Source organism: Mus caroli, chromosome 11 (genome assembly GCF_900094665.2).
Source record: "Mus caroli chromosome 11, CAROLI_EIJ_v1.1, whole genome shotgun sequence".
Taxonomy (NCBI): Eukaryota; Metazoa; Chordata; class Mammalia; order Rodentia; family Muridae; genus Mus; species Mus caroli.
Window position 1 is genome coordinate 49,164,170 of NC_034580.1, and position 21,466 is coordinate 49,185,635.

General features: G+C 48.9%; 1 protein-coding gene across 1 annotated transcript; it reads right to left on the minus strand.

Moving 5' to 3' along the window:
* Positions 1–9,257: 9,257 nt before the first annotated feature.
* On the minus strand, positions 9,258–11,851 carry Csf2 (colony stimulating factor 2). Its single transcript, XM_021178182.1, has 4 exons — positions 11,413–11,851; positions 11,274–11,315; positions 10,416–10,541; positions 9,258–9,670 (listed from the first exon to the last, which is right to left on the minus strand). Exons 1-4 carry the CDS (start codon positions 11,560–11,562, stop codon positions 9,563–9,565), a joined length of 426 nt encoding a protein of 141 aa, XP_021033841.1. The 5' UTR covers positions 11,563–11,851; the 3' UTR covers positions 9,258–9,562.
* Between the last annotated feature and the right edge of the window lie 9,615 nt (positions 11,852–21,466).

The window sequence follows — 21,466 nt, forward strand, 5'->3', positions numbered from 1 at the left end:
AGAGCAGTGTCTTGTGTCAGAGTGACACAAGTGACAGTCCCCTAAGATGTGACCACCTCCACCCCCAAGAGTCCCACAGTGCCTGCCACAGTCCGTGACAGCCAAAAGGCCCTCTGTAAATACTTTCAGGGCAAATTTATGGGTGGCAGATGTAGAGAGCAGAAGAAGAGATGAGTCTGTGGAATGTCAGGTGTCTGCATATATGAGGTAGGTCAAGGTAAAGTCATAAGGACAGAGAGGAGCAGACAGAGGTAAAAAAAGGCTAGGGAAGTGAACGTGTGATAGACCACAGCAAGGCACTGACAGGAGACTGACCACTAGGCTTCCAAGAGGAACACAGACGAGTGTCCAGGGGCTCTGTTCCTTGGCCTGGTCTCTCTACATTGGATAGAAGCAGACTGTTTCCTGGAGTCTCCCAAAGGCTCTGAGGCCCAAGTTTCATGAATAAAAGCCATACAAAACCTCAGACAATTACTCATGTCTATGTCAAGGGACTCTATATGAACCTATTTGAGTTCCTGAAAGGAGACACCAGGAACGAAGGTAGCAAATTCTAAGCTATGAGATGGGGGTTGGGATGGGCTAGCAAACCATAAACTACCTAATTTGCCTCTAGACAGTGTACACACCTCACTTCCACCAGTAAGCCTTGCTTCCCAGGACAGGTCTGTGGCCCCCAGAACAGGAATACAGGGCTCAGTCAGATTGTGTTTTGTTTCGTGACAGTTGGAATTGTTAAAGTGTTGACCGTGGCATGAGGGTGGAGAGTGGAGGGAATATTCCCAGTGATGGTAAGGGTGTGTGGGAAGCTCCCTGTCAACAGGAGAGGACACCCAGTATTGGAGTGGGGTAAGCTGTGTCTAGCCAGAAACCTTGTTTATAAAGGTCTCCCTTGGAAAAATGTTTAGTGCCCTCTATTAAACCAACAATATGCAAATCCTGTGATCAGAAGTTCTACACCAAAGTCAGCATCTTCAAAAGAAATAAAAACACTAAGGACCAAAACACATATACAGAATGCTAATAATAAAGGAGACCTTATTATTAGCCCTAGGTGGAAACAGACTAACTGTCCATCAATAGTGAAATGGAGACATCAACTGTAAAATAGTCAGCCTGGTGAGATAGCTCAGCAGGTAAAAGGTGCTTGCCACCAAGGCTAAAGACCTGAGTTGGATACCCAGGAGCCACATATTGTCTCTGAGCACCATATGTGCACAGTGGCACACACATACTTCTCCCATACTAGATAAGTAAGTATAAAATAATTAAAAATAAGTAAATTGTGAGATGGTTGTAGAATATAATGCTATATGGCAATTAGGAAGAGTTTGGATGAAAAAGACAATATGAATACAGCCTTCTGCTTAAATGGTGCTCAAGAGTAGCCAAAGTTATTTCATGGTGGAATGGTGGGTTATCTTTGTGCCTATTTGGAAATGATCTACTCTCTGAATGTTGGCTCTATGTATATGGGTATTTGTGGAAAGTCTAAATTGTGTATATTTTATATATTGTGTAATGATAATAAAAATGTAAAGCAGAGCCTGGAGAGATGGCTCAGTGGTTGAGAGCACTGACTGCTCTTCCAGAGGTCCTGAGTTCAATTTCCAGCAACCACATGGTGGCTCAAAACCATCTCTAATGGAATCATATGGCCTCTTCTGGTGTGTCTGAAGAGAGCGACAGTGTACTCACATGCATAAAATAAATAAATAACTCTTAAAATTTAAAAGAAAAAAAAAAGAAAGAAAATGATTTTAAAAGTTAAGCAGTATGTAGCAGGCTGGCTTTCCCCAAATGAGGCCTGGGTGCCATTGAGAACAGGCCCTGGGCAAAGGGGAAGGGACAGGGTCACAGTTGATGATTGCAGGTTGACAGAGCAGGTCTGCTTGGTGACAGATAACATCAGTGGCAGCTACACGAAACCTGCCTCACTCTTCGTATCTCAAACCACAGTGAAAAATAACCCCGAAGCTGCAGCTTTCCGGGTAGCTCAGGTCTCAGGATCTCTACGCAGCAGGGAAATCGGCCATCTGTTTGTGAGAGTGAGGTCTGCACCCAGCACAGTCCTCCTGCGGGCCCTCGAAAGCTAATAACTCTGTCTGGCTCACCTTCTATGTTACTCTGAGGAAGTCCCCACCTCTCCGAGGTGTGAAGGTGGGGAGCTTCCAGAGAATGTAGGCCTAAGGACTCCCCTGGGCCAAGTCCCTGTCCTAGGGGCTGCCCACTCTGCTCCTCAGCAGACCTGCGTGCTGTGAACATGGGGCCTCCCTGTGCTTGCACGGGGGCTCCCTCCGCCATCACAGTGCCTGAGCCTCTTGTGGCAGGGTCGGCTGGCCGGGGCTAGGGCCCCTCCTTTTCTGCTTGTACCCCACTGCCCATATTGGAAATATGAGGCTAGCGAGCAAAATTAACTCAGTATTTCTTAGCTATAGCAGCATGCAAGGTTTCAGGTCAGGAGCTATTGGATCCATAATGATTGGCATGTGCCTCACCATAACCAGCAGCTTGCTCAGAAGTCTGGGTAGATATATAGCCTGTGCTTGGTCCCTGTGCCCTTGCCTCTACTGTGTGTGTGTGTGTGTGTGTGTGTGTGTGTGTGTGTATTCTCAAGTAAGGGCCAGAAGTTGGTTTCAGATGCCTTCCTCTGTCCCTCTACACCTTATTTTTTGAGAGAGCGTAATTCATTGAACCTGAAGCTATCTGATCGACTAGAGTATTAAGAGTCCCTAAAATTCCCGTCTCCACCTCCTAGTATCAAGTCTAAAGTTCCCACTGCCACATCCAACCTATTACATGAGTACCAGGGATCTGAACTCAGCCCACTAAGCCCTTTCCCACTCCCTGTCCTCCACTTGCATCATACAGACTCAGGTCACCAACCATCTATGCATGAAGGCAGTCCGGAACCATAAGAAGGGCTCAGGAACACAGCATATGTGGTTTCCAGGGCCAGCCCTACACATTTATGGCCTTCAGCACCTAAGATTCTGTGTGTATAGGGGGTGAGGATGCCAGATGACATCTTCCCACCTCCAGGAGCACTATCAGAACACCTACCTTAACATCCCTTTCCTGTATCCAGGCTGAGGGGCATCTGGTCCACTGCAATAGCCCTTTGATAGGACCTGCTACATTATCCATTGTAAGCTCACCCTTGCCACCTTGGCTGAGCTACTCATTTGGGGATTTCTTAGATGCTATGCAGAGACATTGAAGATGCAACTTTACTATGAGCCCGTGATGTCCGTTGACCTTGGACATAGCTTCTTTCCCCATAGAGAAAGGTCTCTTCCCACCCCTCCTCACATGTTGTCCCAGTTCCATCTCTTGGCCTATGTGGGGTCACTTCAGCATGGGTACCATTGCAGGCCCTGCACAGCAGCCTCTCCTAGCGGCCATGTTAGCTGTGTGTCTATTCTACTTTGTGTTTTGTTGCTGTGATAAACATCAGGACCAACCTGGCAGGGAAGAGTTTATTTGGCTTTCAAGGTACAGTCTATTATTGAAGGAAGCCAAGGCAGGAATGAAGCAGAGACTATGGAAGAATATAGCTTATTGGCTTGTTCAGTTTCCATTTTATACAGCCCAGGCTAACCTATATAGGGGTTGGCATCGTGTATCTGGGGTGGAGCCTCCTATATCAACTGGCAATGAAGAAAATATCCCATAGATATGCCCACAGGCAAATTGAGAGAAGTTGAAGTCCCACTTTCCCAGTTGAGTTGACAACCAAGATTAGGCATTATAGTGTTTGTCATTCTGTACCATAGACTGACAGATTGCCACTTCTTGCGGGTGAATCTTCCCTCCTGTTTTACCTCCCTGGGACCATACCATGTGACCATATCATGGATGTTCAAAGACTGCATGGGGCTGGTTCAATTCTCAAGGCCCGATGTGAGAAAGGCTTCTGTCTCTTCTTTCCTGCATTTCTTAGAGTCCTGTTAATAACTGTGAGGATGACACATGAGGCCTCTGGGATGAGTGGGCTATTCCTGTATTCTAGAAAGTCATGAGAAGTGGAAGAGTCTATCTCTTAGGCAGCCAGCTCTGCTGTTCCTCCTGGGCTCAAGATGGGCTCAGAGAAACCAAACTTTCCTTTACAGGGTCAGGTCTACTCTTGAGTGCCACCTACAGAAGCTGCAGTTTCATTCTGGCCCTGGCCTATTAGAGAAAGGAAGTGCCCAGGGCTTGACCCAGGCAATGTCAGGTCAAGGCCATGTCTTGTGGACTATTATCTCAGAACCCCAGATTTTCACTAGAGCGACATCTTCTTAAACCCCAATGCTGTGGACTCAGGCCTGCTGCTCTCAGGAACAGTAATACCTGTATTCATGGAGCCCCCGAACACACCCCAAGACCATGGCCAAAGCTGAGCCCACCTAGAGAGGAAACTGTGATGCATGGAAAACTCAAGAGACCCTCACTGCCGGGTCTGTCTCTTCATGAGTGAGTGACTGGTGTCTTTAAGGGTTAGTTCATCCCCTTGGTGCCTGGGCCTTTCTCAGCTCCTCTGTCCACCTGCAGTGCTGTTAACATCTCTGACCTTAGTGTTTCCCGAGAGAGCCAGATGCTCTGCAGCTAGTCAGCTTCACTGAAGCCCTTATACCCAGGTTGAGGTGTGGCCTCCAGTGCTAAAGTTCATTCTACCTTTGTGGGCTCTGTGACTAAGTGACTAAGGGATTCATCCAAGGTCACATAGCAAGCAGTGAAAATAATAAGGACCTACATGCTAGTCTCCAAGTCCACTACAGATGCCTCAGGCTTCGTCAGGAGTTCAAGATAAGGGAGCACACACACCAATTGATAGGAAGCAAGTGAATGAAGGAACAGGTCCTCCTGGAAAGACATCTCTGCATTCCTACCGAGACTCAAGTGCCAGTTGTAAAGGAAGATGGAGGACCGTACACTCAAGAGCTCACCTTTAAGAACCAGACCAAGAGACCCCTGACCCTGCAGCAGCCAGTGATGCGTGACCCAGAGCCACAGTGTTCTGAGACACCAAGGTAACTTTTCATGAGCACATTTCTGACCTCTGGCCTCTATGGTATTTGATATCTCCAGATAGAGATGAGAAATTATGGCCCAGAGTCCTTTGGCAAGGATGGCAGGTGTGTGGATGGCCTACATAGCTGGGTACAGCCTGTCGGTAAGCAGGTATTGTATCATAACTAATTACACTTCAGGATAAGTAGAGCCTTATCCATTCTGGATTGTTGAGGCTTTGGCCTCAGAGCTTTGAGTTACGGGAAGCTGTTTGAATTGTAGGCTAACCCAGGCATCCTCCATGGATTGTTCAAATGATTAGGGCGGGGTTAGTATTAAGGGTGGAGGTAAGAACTTGGGAGTCTTGGCTGTCAGCACTTCAGGACCTAAGCAAAACTGGCTATGGGGGTTGGAGGAGGGTGTTGTCATGACAGATAGCCAGGAAGTGTTGTGAGGAGTTATACAGGCCAGATGAGGGGTCTTCCTCAGTGGTTAGATAACCCACTTCTGGTGCTGGGAGAGCTAGGAGTGTAATGACCCCTGAGCTTTGTGAACATCCTTCCTGCCCAAGCCCCACTCTATGCTTACTCTTCAATAGGTCGCTTGAGAGTTCTCCTAGCCCCACTCTGGGCCAAGGAGCAGGCTGGGGTGGATCCATGGGGCTGCCCAGGAGCTATACCAGAGAATCGTGGAAGAACTGATTTAAGCCTGGTGTTTCAGTGCTTGGGTCTTGGAGGTGGATAGGTATTGGTGGACCGGGAAGGGAGCTTTGGGGAAAGATTGTGTTTGGATCAGATAAGGGAACAGGAGGCAGTGAAAGGAGTATTTCTTGTGTGGAAGACTCTAGGTCAAGTGCTTCATGATGAAGCTCTTCCCTCCCCCCTCCCCCTCCCCTCCCCTCCCCCCTCCATGAGGCCCCAGCAGGTTCTATCCAGTATTTTCACTCTCAGGCTTTATTAAAGCAGTGATAGATCAGTTGCAGATGTGTGGCCTCAGGTGCTCCGCACTATGGCCCACCCATAGCCTTGTCTCCCAGTGCAGTGCCAGACTCCCACTCCTTCCCCATGCCCACCGAAAATAATTTCGGAGATGCCTCCAATCCCATTCCCATCAGCTTCAACCCCCAGAGAATCTAGATGATTTCTATCTTTCTGAGGCTGTGACAACTCTTTAAGGCTTTCCTTAAACTCCTTGAATTGGAGAAATCACTTTGCTCAATAGTACAACCTATGGTGTATCCGAAGGCTGAAGGAACACACAGTTAAAGTCATCTTTTTTTTTCAGCAGGAAAACAAAACAAAACAAAACAAAACAAAACAAAACAAAACAAAACAAAACAAGGGAATCTTGTCTTCCTAGCCACAGACTCTGTCTGGCAAGGTCCTGTCTCCTAGGAAGAAACTCAGGGAGACCTTCCTGCTCTGTCTGAACAGGAGCATGGTGTCACCTACAACACTGAGACCTGGAATCTGATGACCATAGAGAGTTGTGAAGCAAACAATGTGAGACAGGACCCAGTGCTGTCCCAGAACAGGTCCTGAGGGTGAGCAGATAGGAGTGCATGGGACGATGCAAGCAGAGCACGAAGAGAACATAGCTCCATCATGTGTCCACGTGCTCCTCTAAACTACAGCTCTCCTCATATCATAAGCTCCTCAAGGGGCTCGTCATCCCAGAAGAGGCCCCAAGGGTATAGCAACCTGAAACAGGCTTGGACAGGCTTTCCTTTTTCCAGTAGAGTCACTCACCAGTCTATTTGAGCTGTCACTGACCTGCCCCGCATGGACTCTGGGTATACTTAGAAAAGGTTCAGACGAGGCCACAGACAGAGGCCCCCTGATATACCTTTGAATTGACCCTCCACCCCCCCATACTTTTTACTCCCCATCCTCCAACCCTGCTAATGAGGAGATTTCTTTTAGCTTTGAGCTGACCTCAAAGGATAACTGTATGGCTTGAATCTCCCATCTTAGAGGAGGCAAGCAGTGTTCAGACAAAGCCCTCTGCTTCACTGAACCCCTGGCTGCATCCTAAGCAAATAGAGTCAGTCTCAGGTTCCCCTAAAGCAAACAGCAACTTACTACCAGCTTTGTGCAGATTTCTGAAAGGAGTTTCACGTTCTTATAAAGCTTTGATATGTGTGGGTCCTGCGTGTTGTATTTATCAGACAATTCCTTCAGGGTAGAGATGAAGTCCTTTGTCAACTTTCTATAGCTGAGCCCCTGAAGCAAGGTTAGAAGCACTGGGGGTGGCAGGTGTGCACAGAAGGATGCTAGCAGATACCCCTCTTCACCTACCCCTGCTCACGCTGGTCTGATGGAGCCCTGGACCAAAGGCCCTATTCTGATTCTCCTATGGGAGGCTTTTAGACCCTGCAGGCCATGCAGTGGATGCAATAGATGCTTTCATCTCCTCTTGCATCTGGGGTTTATGTTGGCCAGAAAGCCTGGCAAAGTCGGGCACCTGACCACTGATTCATCTACTGACTGGGCCAGGGGTTTGGTTCTCAAATCCTTGGCATTTTTCATTCATATCTCCACTGTTTGCTGACTGAGGCAATCCCTCTCTCCCCTTTCAGCTATGGCCAGAAAGGCCACAGAAGTTAAACTCTTCTTATCTCACGGGTGTTCTGGAGTCTACTGAAGTACCTCTGCAAACAAGAGAAACCCGATCTTGAAAGGGCCACAGGCGTGTGTGGACATTAAAGGAAAGTCAGATTTACATGGTATGTCTTCTTGTCAGCAGTCAGACAGTTCTTGTTGAATCTCAGCACAGAGAGCCATGTGATTTTTCTGGGAAGTCATGGTGGCTACCTTCATTGGAGAACGATGCCTTTCTGATCCCCAGAGCACAAAAGCCAGAAACATAGTCTTAGAGGTGACTCAGGAAGTCTGAGCTTGGCTTGCTTGACAGCGTTTTCAGTGGAAGGCACCTGTATGTATGTGTGTATACACACACACACACACACACACACACACACACACATACACAAGAGTGTAAGGAAGTGCGGTTGGGGATTTAGCTCAGTGGTCGAGTGCTTGCCTAGCAAGTGCAAGGCCCTGGGTTCGGTCCTCAGCTCTGAAAAAAAAAAGTGTAAGGAAGTATCAGTGCTGCTTATCAGTTATTGATGGCTTTGGAAGAAGACAGAGGGGACCTTATCACTGGGTAAGATGTGCTTTTTTTTGCATCTTAATATCATGCCACACCCCAAGCTAAAATTCAGCTTGCTCTAAGAATTTTTATTTGCAGATGGTGTTGAGGTCTTTTTGCCTATGGCAAATGTCTGTTTGGGATTGAGCCATCATGTGCAGCTGGCACACAGGGAGCAGTGAGCAATCACTGCATCCTAGCACCTGTGAGGGCCTTAAACTGCAGACAGACAGCTTCCCTAGGCTACCTGCAAGAAGGCTGGGTCCACTGCCCACCCCTAAGATTTGGGAACACACTCACCCTCCCTGATGATCCTCAGGAAGTACTCGGAGTAATAAATGGGGGAAGCCTGGTTGTCAAACAAAGACAGAAGATAGCTACATTTCTCAGCCCCAAGGCCATGGATTTTAGTGGAAAATGCCCATGAGAGTCAAAGTTTAATGGAAAAATAAAAACCAGTTAAGGAAAGTGCCACCTGGGCTGGAGAGATGGCTCAGCTGTTAAAGGTTAGGCTCACAACCAAAAATATAAGGAAAGTGCCACCTTTGAGCTATGCCCCAACATACACCATACTGCCGTTCTAACTGATAAAGATTAAGATCACCCACTGGGGGGAAAGTTGGGTAAATATGCTAAGATCTGACCCCTGTGGTTTAGTTTCTTTTTCTCTGAACAGTTAGTCTACTTGCTGATTTACTTTAAGAGTTGTTGAGGCCCCAAGTATGAGGGCAGAATAGTGACACAGGGTCTGTGATCTCAAACGGGGACAGTATTTTGCTGAATGCTAGGGTTCTCTTGTTTAGACACTTGTCCACCAACCCCAGAAGTCCCTTAGTTCCTAGAAAGGATGACACCCCTTCTCTGAGCCAGGGTTGTGAACCGGTTACTTCAACTTCCTGGTGAACCTTTCTCTGGGACAGATTGCTCTTGAGCACCTCAGAAGTTCCACCAAGGCTTGTGAGATCCCCCACCCAGGCTGATGCTGGACCCAGGCCTTGATCGCACCTGCCTTTGGCCATGACAGCATTGACTCTCATCAATACCATATCCCAATAGCTCCCCCACTCCACCTATGCCCAAATTTCTCCCCTCTTCAAAATAAACCAGATAACTGTACAAACAAAAGTTTTAATAATTTATTATTCTGGTAAGACATTCTCAATAAATAGAGTTGCAAAATTAAATAAATAAATAAATAAATATTTTTAAAAATATAAATATATAAATAAATATTACTGGTCCCTATCAGTAGAAAATGTCCAGGCTGAGTCAGCGTTTTCAGAGGGCTATACTGCCCTCCAACTGTGGCTGTGCCACATCTCTTGGTCCCTTTAAGGCAGAAATTCCAAGTTCCTGGCTCATTACGCAGGCACAAAAGCAGCAGTCTGAGAAGCTGGATTCAGAGCTGGCCTGGGCTTCCTCATTTTTGGACTGGTTTTTTGCATTCAAAGGGGATATCAGTCAGAAAGGTTTTAAGGCTGTCTATGAAATCCGCATAGGTGGTAACTTGTGTTTCACAGTCCATTTCCTGAAGGGAATGGAAAAAAAATAAACAGCTCTTGAGTCCAGGTAAGTGGGCCACGCGGGGAAGGAACTGTGTATTTCTCTCTTGCTGCTGAGAACTCAGAGGCCAGAAGCCCATTTGTAAGGATCAGGTGACACTTATAGCTGCCCGTGTGCTGCCTAAGGCATGCACAGCTCTGCCAATGGCACCCAGGGACTGTACCCTAACAGAAGGACTGTCTCAGGTCTGCCTCTTTGGTTCCCACTGAGAAGCAAGCAACCAGCCTGAGGCATCTCCTCACCTCTAAAAAAACACAAGGCTCACTGTCTTTGATGAGGAAAGGAAATAGGAATGTTTGGGGTGTCTGCCCATTCTAGGAGCCTCCTCCTTGTATCCATGGAATATAGGCATCCTTACAGGAAAGTCCTGCCAGGAAGTGGAATCTGGGTGCTGGCTCTTGGCTCTTCTGGGCTTGGGCAGGCCCTGAGCTTCCTTGGGTTTGCCTCACCTCTGACCTCATGACTGACAATGGCATGTGTGACATGGGCAGATGGTTCCTCCTGGGGAGAGCAGTGGGCTCTATGCTGTTCCTCAGCTTAGAGTCTAGGGATGAATAGGAGCTATGGCCTGTTCTTGGGGGGCTCCTATGAAACATCTAATGATACAGAAACCACTTACTGGGGCCCTGAACAGCTACAGCCAGAAGTCTCTCCTTACTGGCCGCACCCTCCCAGACTAAGACCCCGGGGCCCTGATGCTGTGTACTCACCGGAGTTGGGGGGCAGTATGTCTGGTAGTAGCTGGCTGTCATGTTCAAGGCGCCCTTGAGTTTGGTGAAATTGCCCCGTAGACCCTGCTCGAATATCTTCAGGCGGGTCTGCACACATGTTAGCTTCTGTGGGAAGCATCGATTTGTTTGTTGATAAGCAAAAGCCAAGTGTCCATAGAATACAAGCTAACTTCTCCCTACTCCCTTCTGCTCCCACCAAGTGGCACAGGCTGGGGCTAGTCATAACACTGTCCTGAGCACTGCCCTTCTTCTTGCCTGGTCTAGGCCACCCTCAGCTACCACGGCCATGTTTATAGTCTGGTACCATAGAGGTTCCCAGTTCCAAGTGCTGCCCCGCCCCCAAAATTTGTAAGCAAAGGCTACTTGCTGCCATTCTAGAAGAAGGAGATGGCCAGAGCCCAAACCTCTGTGTGGGGAAGCACTATTCCAGAAGCCCCTCTATGTCCCTGTATAATCAATACCCTCTCTCCATGGTCACAGGGCACAGAGAGAACTCAAAGGCAACAAGGCCAACTCATAAAGTGACTCTCATGCTCCCATCAACCCCTGAAGACCTCTGACCTTTGAAAGCTAGCTCTGCCCAAACTTATTGCTCACTTGATAAAAAGAGTGCACATGACTGCCACAGGGGCATGGCTCTGAACGATAAAAGAGTGCACGTGACTGCTACAGAGGAATGGATATGGAGATCTTGACTACCCAGATTCTGCCCCCTCCCACTGGCAGCCACTGGCAGGGAAGAGTGTAGAAAGCCTTGTAATAGGCTATTTAAAGCAGCCCTGCAAGGCAACCCGGGAAGCTACACCAAAAGAGAAGAGCAAAAGAGAAGCAGCTTACCTTGAAGGAGAACTCGTTAGAGACGACTTCTACCTCTTCATTCTGTAAAAAGGAAGTGCCGTGTTACCAAGCTGAAAGGCAGGGCAAGACAAGGGCCAATGGGTGGCCTGGGAACAACCCAACTCTCTCCCTCACTCACCAACGTGACAGGCATGTCATCCAGGAGGTTCAGGGCTTCTTTGATGGCCTCTACATGCTTCCAAGGCCGGGTGGCAGTGATGGGTGAGCGGGTGGGTGCTGAGAGGCTGTAGACCACAATGCCCAGGAAAAGTAAATTCTGCAGCCACATCCTCCTCAGGACCTTAGCCTTTCTCTCTGAGTACTGGGCTCACTGCAAAAGAGCTCTTATATACACAGTTAGAGGAAATGATTAATGGTGACCACAGAACTCCAGGGGGGCGGGGGAACTACCTGAGTTGTGGAATCTCCTGGCCCTTATCAGCTATACATGGGGCCAGTGAGCCTTCCCCCAGGTTGTCAGGCTTGGGGGGTTTTCATTAATAAACCCTTCCAAGAACTGGTAGCCCACCTGCGGGCTGCTTTAAAGGCCTTTCCCACCCTGCCTGGGCAGTCTGACCCAGCCTCTGGCTAGCCTCTCCTTTTTGAGGGGCCTCCAGGCATATTTGGATTTCCTGGCCTGGAGTGGCTGGGGCGGGGTTTGGGAGATACTGAGTGGGGCTCTTGCTTCCATAGCACCTGCTGTTCCTGGAGGCCTTTGGGCAAGCTGTACCTACTCTGGTGGCTCATTCCAGCCCCAGTCCTGGCCCGTTCTCTTTCCAGCTGCCTTCTGAGATATACACTTCTCACAAGTCCACCTCATTATCTAATTAGACAAGGTCCAGCCCAATGGCACAATTCTATAATGGTCTCCACAGACTCCCACTGGGGACACAGAGTCATGGGCAAACTCTGCGCAGCCAAGCCCCACCCCTGCCACCTTGGGAGCAGTGAGAATGGGCAGCAATGGGTATGGAAGCCAGGCAGACTATACCATGTTCTCTTATGATACCATCCCAACTGACTGCTACAATCCCAGTTACAAATCCCATTTACAAAGGCATGTTCAATCCTAAAAATTCACAGCATGGCTAGAGCTTCTGGCTGGGGCAGGTAAGGCTACCCCCGTTTGACTGCTGATTCTGCCTGCCCCCTTTGCCAAGCGACTCTTCCTTTGAGTTATGTGAGCCTCTTTACCCTCTTCAGAGCAGCCTGCCATTCAAAAGGACACATTACTGCTATCTGTACCATTAGGGGGTACCTGGGTTTCTGAGGCTGGCTGTCACATAGTAGCTAGCTGTAACACAATAACCAGGCACACACACACACACACACACACACACACGCGCATGCGTGCGTCCCCCAACCCCCCGCTTCCCTGGCAGGTTCTCCCAGGCTTAGTCTGTTGCACAGCCCCTTGCTCCAGCCCACCTCCCTCTCCAGAAGCTCTCTGTGGAATCAGGAACTGCTTCTGGAAAGGCAGCATGGTCTCAAGGGGCTAACAAGTGTTTGATTTTCACAATGGCTTTTGGAGAAGACGGCACGAGTTTGTGTTTGCCCAAGGGATCCGGCCCAAGCCTTCCTATACAGGAAGTTTGAGACCATGGGGATACATATGTGTATCTCTTTAGTCATGGGTGTATGCTGGTGGTGTTGGATATTTGTGTACTCACAGGAACATGTCAAGGTAGAGGAGGTTTTACATAAGGGTGCATCTAACATGAGCCACACTTGTTTTGCCTGCTTTGTAAGAACCCTTGGGCTTCTGGCGGTGCCCTCTTGATATGAGAGGGGGCCCCTATACCAAGAAACATGCTTTAGGGCCCAAGAAGCTGATTCAGTGGACTGATGAAATCAGACAGAAGCGAGGGCTTTCGAGGGTCAGATAACAGGTGGAACTCAGGACAAGACCACAGGAATCATTTAGAGAGACTGGGGGGCCAGAATGGCCATGTTGAAGAACTAAAGGCATTCGTCTTAGCCTAAGCATGTGGCGGGGTGGTGGCTAAGAGGAAAGCAGAGGCCACAGAGTCAAGACTCACGTCAAGGATATGGTCTACAGGTGCCAAAGTTGTCACTTATGGGGCAGGATTCTAAGGGCTTGGGGATGCAGTTTGTGGGTAGATATGCATCTATCTCCTAGAAAGATGACATCAGGGTGGAGGCGGTGACACAAGCAGGCATTCCTAGATTGCACGCATGGAAAGAAGCGGCAATAGCATCAGACAGCCTTGCTGACTCAAGGGCCTCAGTGGGGCTGTGGCAGGGCGGAGGTGGGGACCAGATGGGTGGAGTGACCCCTCTTTGGCCTCCCAGCCCACAAGGCCAGGAGAGAACCCTCTGGAAGGAGTTTCCTGGGAGTGCCCCTTGACATGGGCCCTGGGGGAACCAGAAGTGTGTAGCTGTCCCAGGATCTTTATCACAAGAGGAAGTCATCACCAGGGGGGAAGGAAATGGGCCCCAAAGTCCCTCTCATCCCATGGGACAGACACATGAGCATTTAAGATGGTCTGACCCATCCTGACGATCAACATTCTTCAGGGAGGTCTTTGTCCTTAACGGAGTCTGAGATCTAAGAGACCACTTGCAGCACAGTCCACACAGGAAGGATGTTGGCAGAACCAGGGTCTGAACTCACACCTAGTCCCATACATGGATGCTTTCTACTGCCCTGGGGGAATGGGCCACACAGAAAATTCTGGCCACCTGCCTAGTCCAGAAAATGGTGAACCTAACACACTTGTCCATCAGGGCAGCTCTATTGGTGGGAAGGCAGGAGTGGCCTGTGACTGTCCCAAGGACATCTTGAAGCTGTAGGAGAATTTTCCTAGCATATTCTGCCCTCTATCTAGATATCACTATACCCCAGGTTTGGGCTCTTGTCTCCCTACTCAGCCACCATGAATTCTGGAATATCCCAGGAAAGTACCCCTCCAAAGGCTCCATTGCATCATCCACTTGATGGATGCTGTATCTGTCGTTGGAAAGTTTATAGAAAGATTTTCCCAGAGGGAGGCAGCATTCTGATACCTTCCCCATCCTGGGGGAAGTCCTAACCTGGCTGAAGACCCAGAATTTCTGGCATGTCCAAGGACTATTTTACCTTGTCCTGTCCCAGCCTCTGGGAGCATCTTTCTGGACAGATGTAGTGAAGTAGAGAGATGGCTTCCACCCAGAGGCAAAGCTTGTGGAGTTTTGTCCCACTTTGAGAGCCACAGTACAGCTCAACACCCTGGGTGGCTTGTATGTCCCTGAGAAGGTAGTCCTACCCCCTCCCTGCTACTCTAGGCACATAGAGCCACAACTCTAGCCTTCTCTGTCTCCACTCCTGAATGACCCCATCCACATTCTCTGTCTTTGACCCACCACAACCTATTTTAAAAGGCCAACTTTCCTTCTAGTTCTGTCTCAGCTGCCTGGGTATCCTCAGGACCCTGGCACAGGTGAGCTCTGATGAATCAGGGAGGACCTGAGGGTAGCATCCATTCAGCCAAGCCTCCAGGAGGATATATAATATGGTCCTAGCTCTCAGAGAATTCATGTCTGTGGTCCCACAGAGTAGAGGACAGGGACAACCAGACCTAGATTTATAGGCACATGGTTGAGAGTGACAATGAAGATATGCATAAAAAACAAACAACCATGAAGAAAGCCATGAAACGAGAATAAAACAAGTTGTGGGAAGGCCTTGAGGGAAGTGGGTCTGGAGCAGACAGAAGGACAGTGTCTGTCTCTGTCCCAGGGCAGCCAGCGAGGTTAGGAATTATTTGCTTCAGTGAGGGAACTACAGGCAAGCAGTAAAGTTTCAGACTAGACTGGATAAGGGAAAGAAAAATCCAGTATTGTCCTAAAATGCTTGGCCAAGAATTGCAATATGGATCCAGCACGTGAGGCCCTGAGAGGTCACTGGGGTGTTCCAGTACCGTACAAGCTGCGTGGACTGGATTATGCTGGAATGCCAGCTTTTGAGAATAGATCAAGTGTAGTAAGACTTCCTCTTTGGCTTTATTTCTTGTTCTTAGGGCTTCTTTGCTGTCTCCCCAGAACCTAGAAACTATGCTAAGCCCATATAGTCAGGTAAGTCCTATGGGCACACAACCCATGAAAGCAGCACTGGGCCTGCCTCTCACAATGCCCTCCACTGCCTGGGATTCTCTACCCAGAATTCTCCCTCCATGGTTAGGAATGTGTCCCACCCCTGAATCTCTGCCCCAAGCCTTATCTCCAACTGAGAGGTCATCAGGCACCCAGAGGGGACACTGTCTTTATCTGTGCCCCTTGAAAGAATCTCTGGGAGTGCATGGGGAAAAGATCAAAGGAGAAATGAGGGGAGAAGCCATCCTAACCTCCTGGAGTGCTAAGGGCCCTTCTTCCTCCCTAGGTGTAGCGGGAGTTGCAGACCCTTGGTTGGCTCCTACACCTGCCAGCTTCAGGAGCTGAGGGGCCATAATCAAAGCGGTGGTTGCTGCTTTATATTTTCATCAGGACAGGGTCCTAGAAGGAGCCATTCACAGAGCTGTTTGGGTCTTCCAGGCCCCTTCACTCTTTCCTGGAGCCCCTGTCTGTCGGGTATGTTGATTGTCTCTCTGGATTTCAGATCCCAGAAGGCTCTGGCCTTAAATAATGTTCACAGGATCTTCGTCTCTGGGCAATGCTGCCCCCCCCACACACACACACAGCAGCTGTCAATGTCCTTTCAACACCTCCTAGAGTCCCTATGATCCCTCATATGGGTAAGGCCCACCTGTACCACTCCAGCTGAAGGGGAAAAAGAAGTCATAAAAGGTGATCATAAACTGAGAAGGTCCTCAGAGTGCCTGCCTGCAGGTGGCAGGAAGAAGTCCTTGGGGACCTCCCACCCCTAGGACCACCAGCTCCTCACTACTCCCTCCCAAACACACACCCATTTCCACACCCTAGACTGCTACATCCTAGCAAGGGTGCTGCCAAGTCCCTCATAGTCCCCCGAGGAAACATCAGTCTCCATCGTCCTGGATGCAGAACTGCAGACTCAGACCAGTCTTCAGACCTGGCCACTGTGCTTAAAACTAGTTTCCTTCTCTGTGCCCAACCTTCATCTTCATGAGGGGATGGAGACCTCTGCAGGTCACTGCGGAGATGCCTGGAGACACCCAGAGGTGCTTCTTAAATATTAGCCAAGAGCTAAGTGTATGAAGGTTTTCTGCTTGGGTTTTCAGTTTGGACTAGTTGGGAGGCCTCCATTCCAGCCTCAGTTTCCCCAATGGTCAAAGAAAGAGAATCTTTACCGGGATCTGTGCAGGTCAGTGAAGTAGATTAAGTTGTCTTTGATGGAGAGATTTAATCGCCATGCGGAGTGCCTCATGATGTTCCCATGTATACCCTCAAGAGGCAAAGGCAGCCGGGAGCAGGGTACAGTGCTATGTGGGGATCTGGGCGGACTACAGAGTAGCTGAGCTACACTCATTTCCTGTAGAGAGTCAGTTAGGACACCAGACTGTCTTCCCCATTCCTGCCCTCTATCCTAGCTAGGAGGAGATAGTTCTATGTCATCAGGGAGCTTTCTAGAAGGAGATAGTTCTATGTGGCCAGGGTCATGCTTTCTAGGATAAGCAGCCTGATTCTGTCTGCCTGAGGAGAGCAGAAATATTAAATTTGGCAATATTGCTTGGCCCAGGTGGTTTGCTACTCCTCAGGATTTACCGCCCATAGTCATGCCAAGGGCTAGCAGTGGCTGTTTTTTTCATTATGACTTTTTAATATTCAGTTGTTTGTGTGATGGTATGCATGCCTTGTGTGTAGGAGTCAGAGGACAGTTCTCTCGTTCCACTCTGAGTACCGAGGACAGACCTCAGTCATCAGCTTTGATGGCAAGTGCTTTAACCCACTGTTGCAAGTCCTAGAAATCAAACTCTGGTGGTCATGTTTGGCCACAAGTGCCACCAAGCCTTCTTACTCGCCTGGGTGTGTAATATTTTTATTACCACACTCACCCCAACGTATGGGACCAGGACACAAATATGTCACAGTATATGCTCAGAGAAGGGGAGAAGAAAGGAGACATGTCCTGGTGCCAGATGTAAAGCCTTAGTGTCCAGCCTCCTTTCTGATATGTCCCCAACTCCCTGCTCATAGGGGCACCCTGTCTCCACATCAGTTGTCTGTGCTATTTGGATTGGTCTCCAGGACATGTCTGGGTACTTCTAGGAGGTCCTAGCTGGAGCATCTACAGAAGGAAGTTCCAGCAGTCAGAGTTGAAGGCTGCCATCTGAGAGGGAAGATACAAAGTTCCAAGACTAAGAGGCTATACATCTTAGGGATCAGAGAGTGCTCAGGGCAGGAAACGTGTCTGTATCACCCAGGATGGAAGTGAAAGGTGAGTCTGGGGTCTCCAGCAGCTGTATGAGAAACAGAGGAAGCCCCGAGTGACGGTGACTGTAGGGATTGCAGTGAGTTCATAAACACTATCTCTCAGAGGCATGTGTGGGGGGGGGGAGTTGGGGACACAGAGGAAATCACAGAGGGATCTAAGCTCTGGTGTAGGGGGAGGCAGGGAAGTAGGAAAGAGGGACAGAAAGCATGTGAAAGTATTATGGGGTGCTTCTGTGAGTGCAAAGGAACGCACTGACAGGTGCATACTCAGGCTAGAACTTGAACCATGAAGAACTGGAAGCACAAGCTATCAGTAGGGGTCCATGCCCATGGGGGCCCCGGGCTGGATGAAGGGCTCTTGTGCCTCAGCGGTACCAGCAGACACCGTGAGGATTAGTGCTCCAGAAGCTCGTGAGTCCCACGGCCTGGGCTTCTCTGTGCCTCAGTCTCTTCCACCGTCATAATAGGGGCAATCCTTGACAACTTCGGTCCCCGTGGGGATTCTGTGTCCGTCTTCACTCCAGGAAGACAGCATCTTTGCCCAATACACATCCACGGCCATGAGCCCAAATTCAAGTTTTTGAAGGAGAAAAAAGCCCCATTCGCCCCATGAGAACTCCCTCTGTCAACCTGGGTCTCCCTCTCCTCCATGTTCTCTCACCATCCCAGGCCCATCTCACCCCCATCTCCTCCATTCTTTAGGACTGATTTCTGATTATACCCACAGCTCCCTCCCTCTGCCCTGGCCCTTTCCTATTGCTGTAAATTCAGTAACCATGCACATCTCTACACCGGCCACACCCCAGGCCTCTGTCATTTAATTTTATTATCTCCATGGTTGTCGTGCTGGTTGGGCTGTTCTGGGAGTAGAGAAGTAAGAATGAGGTGAAGGGACCAGCTGAGGTCAGAAGGGGTCCTGCCTCCGCCTTGGTCACTGGGTCCTCAGTCACACTGAATGGTTTGACTACGCAGACTCCCCTGTGCCTAACTCACCCTACACTAAAGACATCTATGTCTTTACCACTCAGAACCGGATACCTGACTCCTCCCTGTATCTTGCCTATCCACTGCCTGCTGGGGGGAGTCCTGTCCCTTGGGTGAACTCCTGAGCATGGCTTCTAGTGGAAGGCACCTGAGATCACTATCCATCCATCCCCTTCATTCTGTACCGACCCCTGCCTCTCCTTGCATTTTGCTGGCTAACTGGACAGAGCCAGGAGGCTCCAGTAGGCACTAACCTCTATCTCATTTCCCTGCCTCTGCAGGGGGAAAGCCTTGGAGGTCCTCAGCAACTGATTCAAATGGTAATCCAATCCAAGGAGGAAAGGACCTTTCTTTGTCTGGTGAGTCTCAAATTGTGGAGTGACTTTAGCCAGGTTCCTTTCCTTAGATACTTGCCTTTCTGGAAATTTCTCCTTGATTCATTCTTCTGGGGTCCCACATCTTTTTTTAGGTAAAGAAAAGATGTGCCTCCTATCTTGCCCTCCTGGAAAGCTGTCCTTGTAAAATTAAGATAAAAGATAAGTGAAATTGCTAGTGGCTGGTGTGACCTACTCTCTAGAAGGTGGCCTTATCAGCCTGTCCTCTCAGATCTACCATGGAGTGTTGCTGCCCTCTGCTGCCCCTTGGATGGACTTACTGACCTAGTACAAAGGGCAGTCTGGGGGCCATGACAGCTGCAAGCCACCAGCTCTGTGGTGATGATGGATCAGGGAGTCAGTGCGCTTTTTTTGTCGGTGGCTGGGCATAACAAAGGACCTGTCCCCCTGGGCCATTGTAACAAGAAATTATGCACAGCAAGGATTGTCTCTAGTTTGAGAGGCTGAGAAGTCTGAAGAGAAAGAACCAATCTGCCCAGTTGCTTGTTAGCCCCACCCCCACTCCCGCCCAGTTCACAGACAGCTGTCACACTATGTCTTCACATGGAAAGGGGATTCAAGGGGCTTCCAGGATTCCTTTTCTTTTTAAAGACATGTTTTTAATTATGTGTAGGGAAGTGGTGGTAGGACTTCTGTATGTATTAAAGCCAGAAGAGGGCACTAGATCTTTCAGACATGGAGCTACAGGCAGTTGTGAGCCACCTAAAGGTGTTAAGAACTGAACTTGGGCCTTCCATATGAGCAGCTCATGCTCTTAGTCACTGAGCAATCTCTTTAGCCTGGAGTCCGTTCTTCCTTTCTTCCTTTCTTCCTTTCTTCCTTTCTTCCTTTCTTCCTTTATTCCTTTCTTCCTTTCTTCCTTCCTTCCTTTCTTCCTTTCTTCCTTCCTTCCTTCCTTCCTTCCTTCCTTCCTTCCTTCCTTCCTTCCTCTCTCTCNCTTCCTCTCTCTCTCTCTCTCTCTCTCTCTCTCTCTCTCTCTCTCTCTCTCTTTCTCTTTCTCTTTCTCTCCTTCCTTCCTTCTTTCCTTCTTTCCTTCTCTTTCTCTTTTTCAAGACTCCATTAGCAAATACCATTACACAAGTATTTAGGGTTAGACACTTAGTCTAAGTCCAACGCACATAAATATTCCTTCAAATCCTATCAAGAACCAGCCACAACTGGATTCTGGATTCTAACCTAGGGCAGTGTTTGGGCAAGGCGGTGCTGTCCCCAGACAGGGTCTGAGGTTTGATGTCACAGGTAAACCTACGTAAGACAGGTCAGTGGTCATTTCTGACTCAAGCTGGCCATAGGCTGCAGACTGGACAATTCCAGGACATTCCACAGGATGTCTGAGGAGGCTCATTCTCACTTTAGGAATGTCGCCTCCTCCTTCCACTCCCTGCCTGCAATGTGTCTTGTGTTTCTGACCTCTCTCCTTACCCAGCCACTAACTTCTGCTTATTGTATGTTTCTGCAGCAACAGAGACCTGGGCCACCTCAGTGTCCAACCCAGAGCTGGGGAGAGTGTCAGACATCACTCTCATCCCAGGGCCTTCTATGTCGCATGAGTGCTCTGAGCACATTGTGGTACCTGGCCATGGCTCCAAAGAGTATGCCCTTCAATGAATGGGCTAGGCAAGAGAAAAGTAATGGACTGCTGCCCCACTTCCAGTGAGAGAGGCTCTCACAGTTGGAAAAGTAAAACAGAATTCCAGGGAGAGTCTGTTGGGAGGTGTGTTAACTGGATTTTTGTCAACTTGACACAAATAGAGTCACCTAGGAAGATGAAATTTCAGTTGAAGAATCTCTGTCAGACTGGCTTGTGGGCATGTCTGAAAGGGGTTCTTTTGATTAATGATTAATATGGGAGGGCCCAGTCCACTGTGGACGGGCAGGTGGTGTCAGGAACTGTGTAAGAATGCACACTGAGCAAGCCAGTAAGCAGCATTCCTTCTTGGTCTCGGCTCCACTTCCTGCCTTGAGTTCTTGCTTTGGCTTCCCTTGATGCTAGACTGGTCTGTAAACTAAACGAAATCCTTTCCTGCACAAGATGCTTTTGGTCAGTGCTTTAGCACAACGGAGAGGCAAACTAATACAGAGAATGCGTCCCGATTTGCACGCTTGTCAACTCCACCACTGAGACTAATGCCATGCAGCAGATAACAGAGCATGCCTGACGATCATTTCTTTTTTAGAGTTTAAAAACTGAGGGTTCAAGATGATGGATTTCATTATGCAATTTCAAACATACTTTCTTTGAAACCCCACTCCCCACCTCATTCTCCCCATTCCTTTCCTGTCATTCCTCTTCCTCCCCCTGCCCCCCTGATTCTGCTTCAATAGCACATGTATTGTTACCCACTCCCCCATCCACCTCTCTTAAGACCTCTGTTTCCTCTCTCATGGTCCTCCTTCTACTTCCGGGACCTATGACCACACCCACGTTAGAGACACATGCATAAAAATGTTAATATAGGGCCTTTA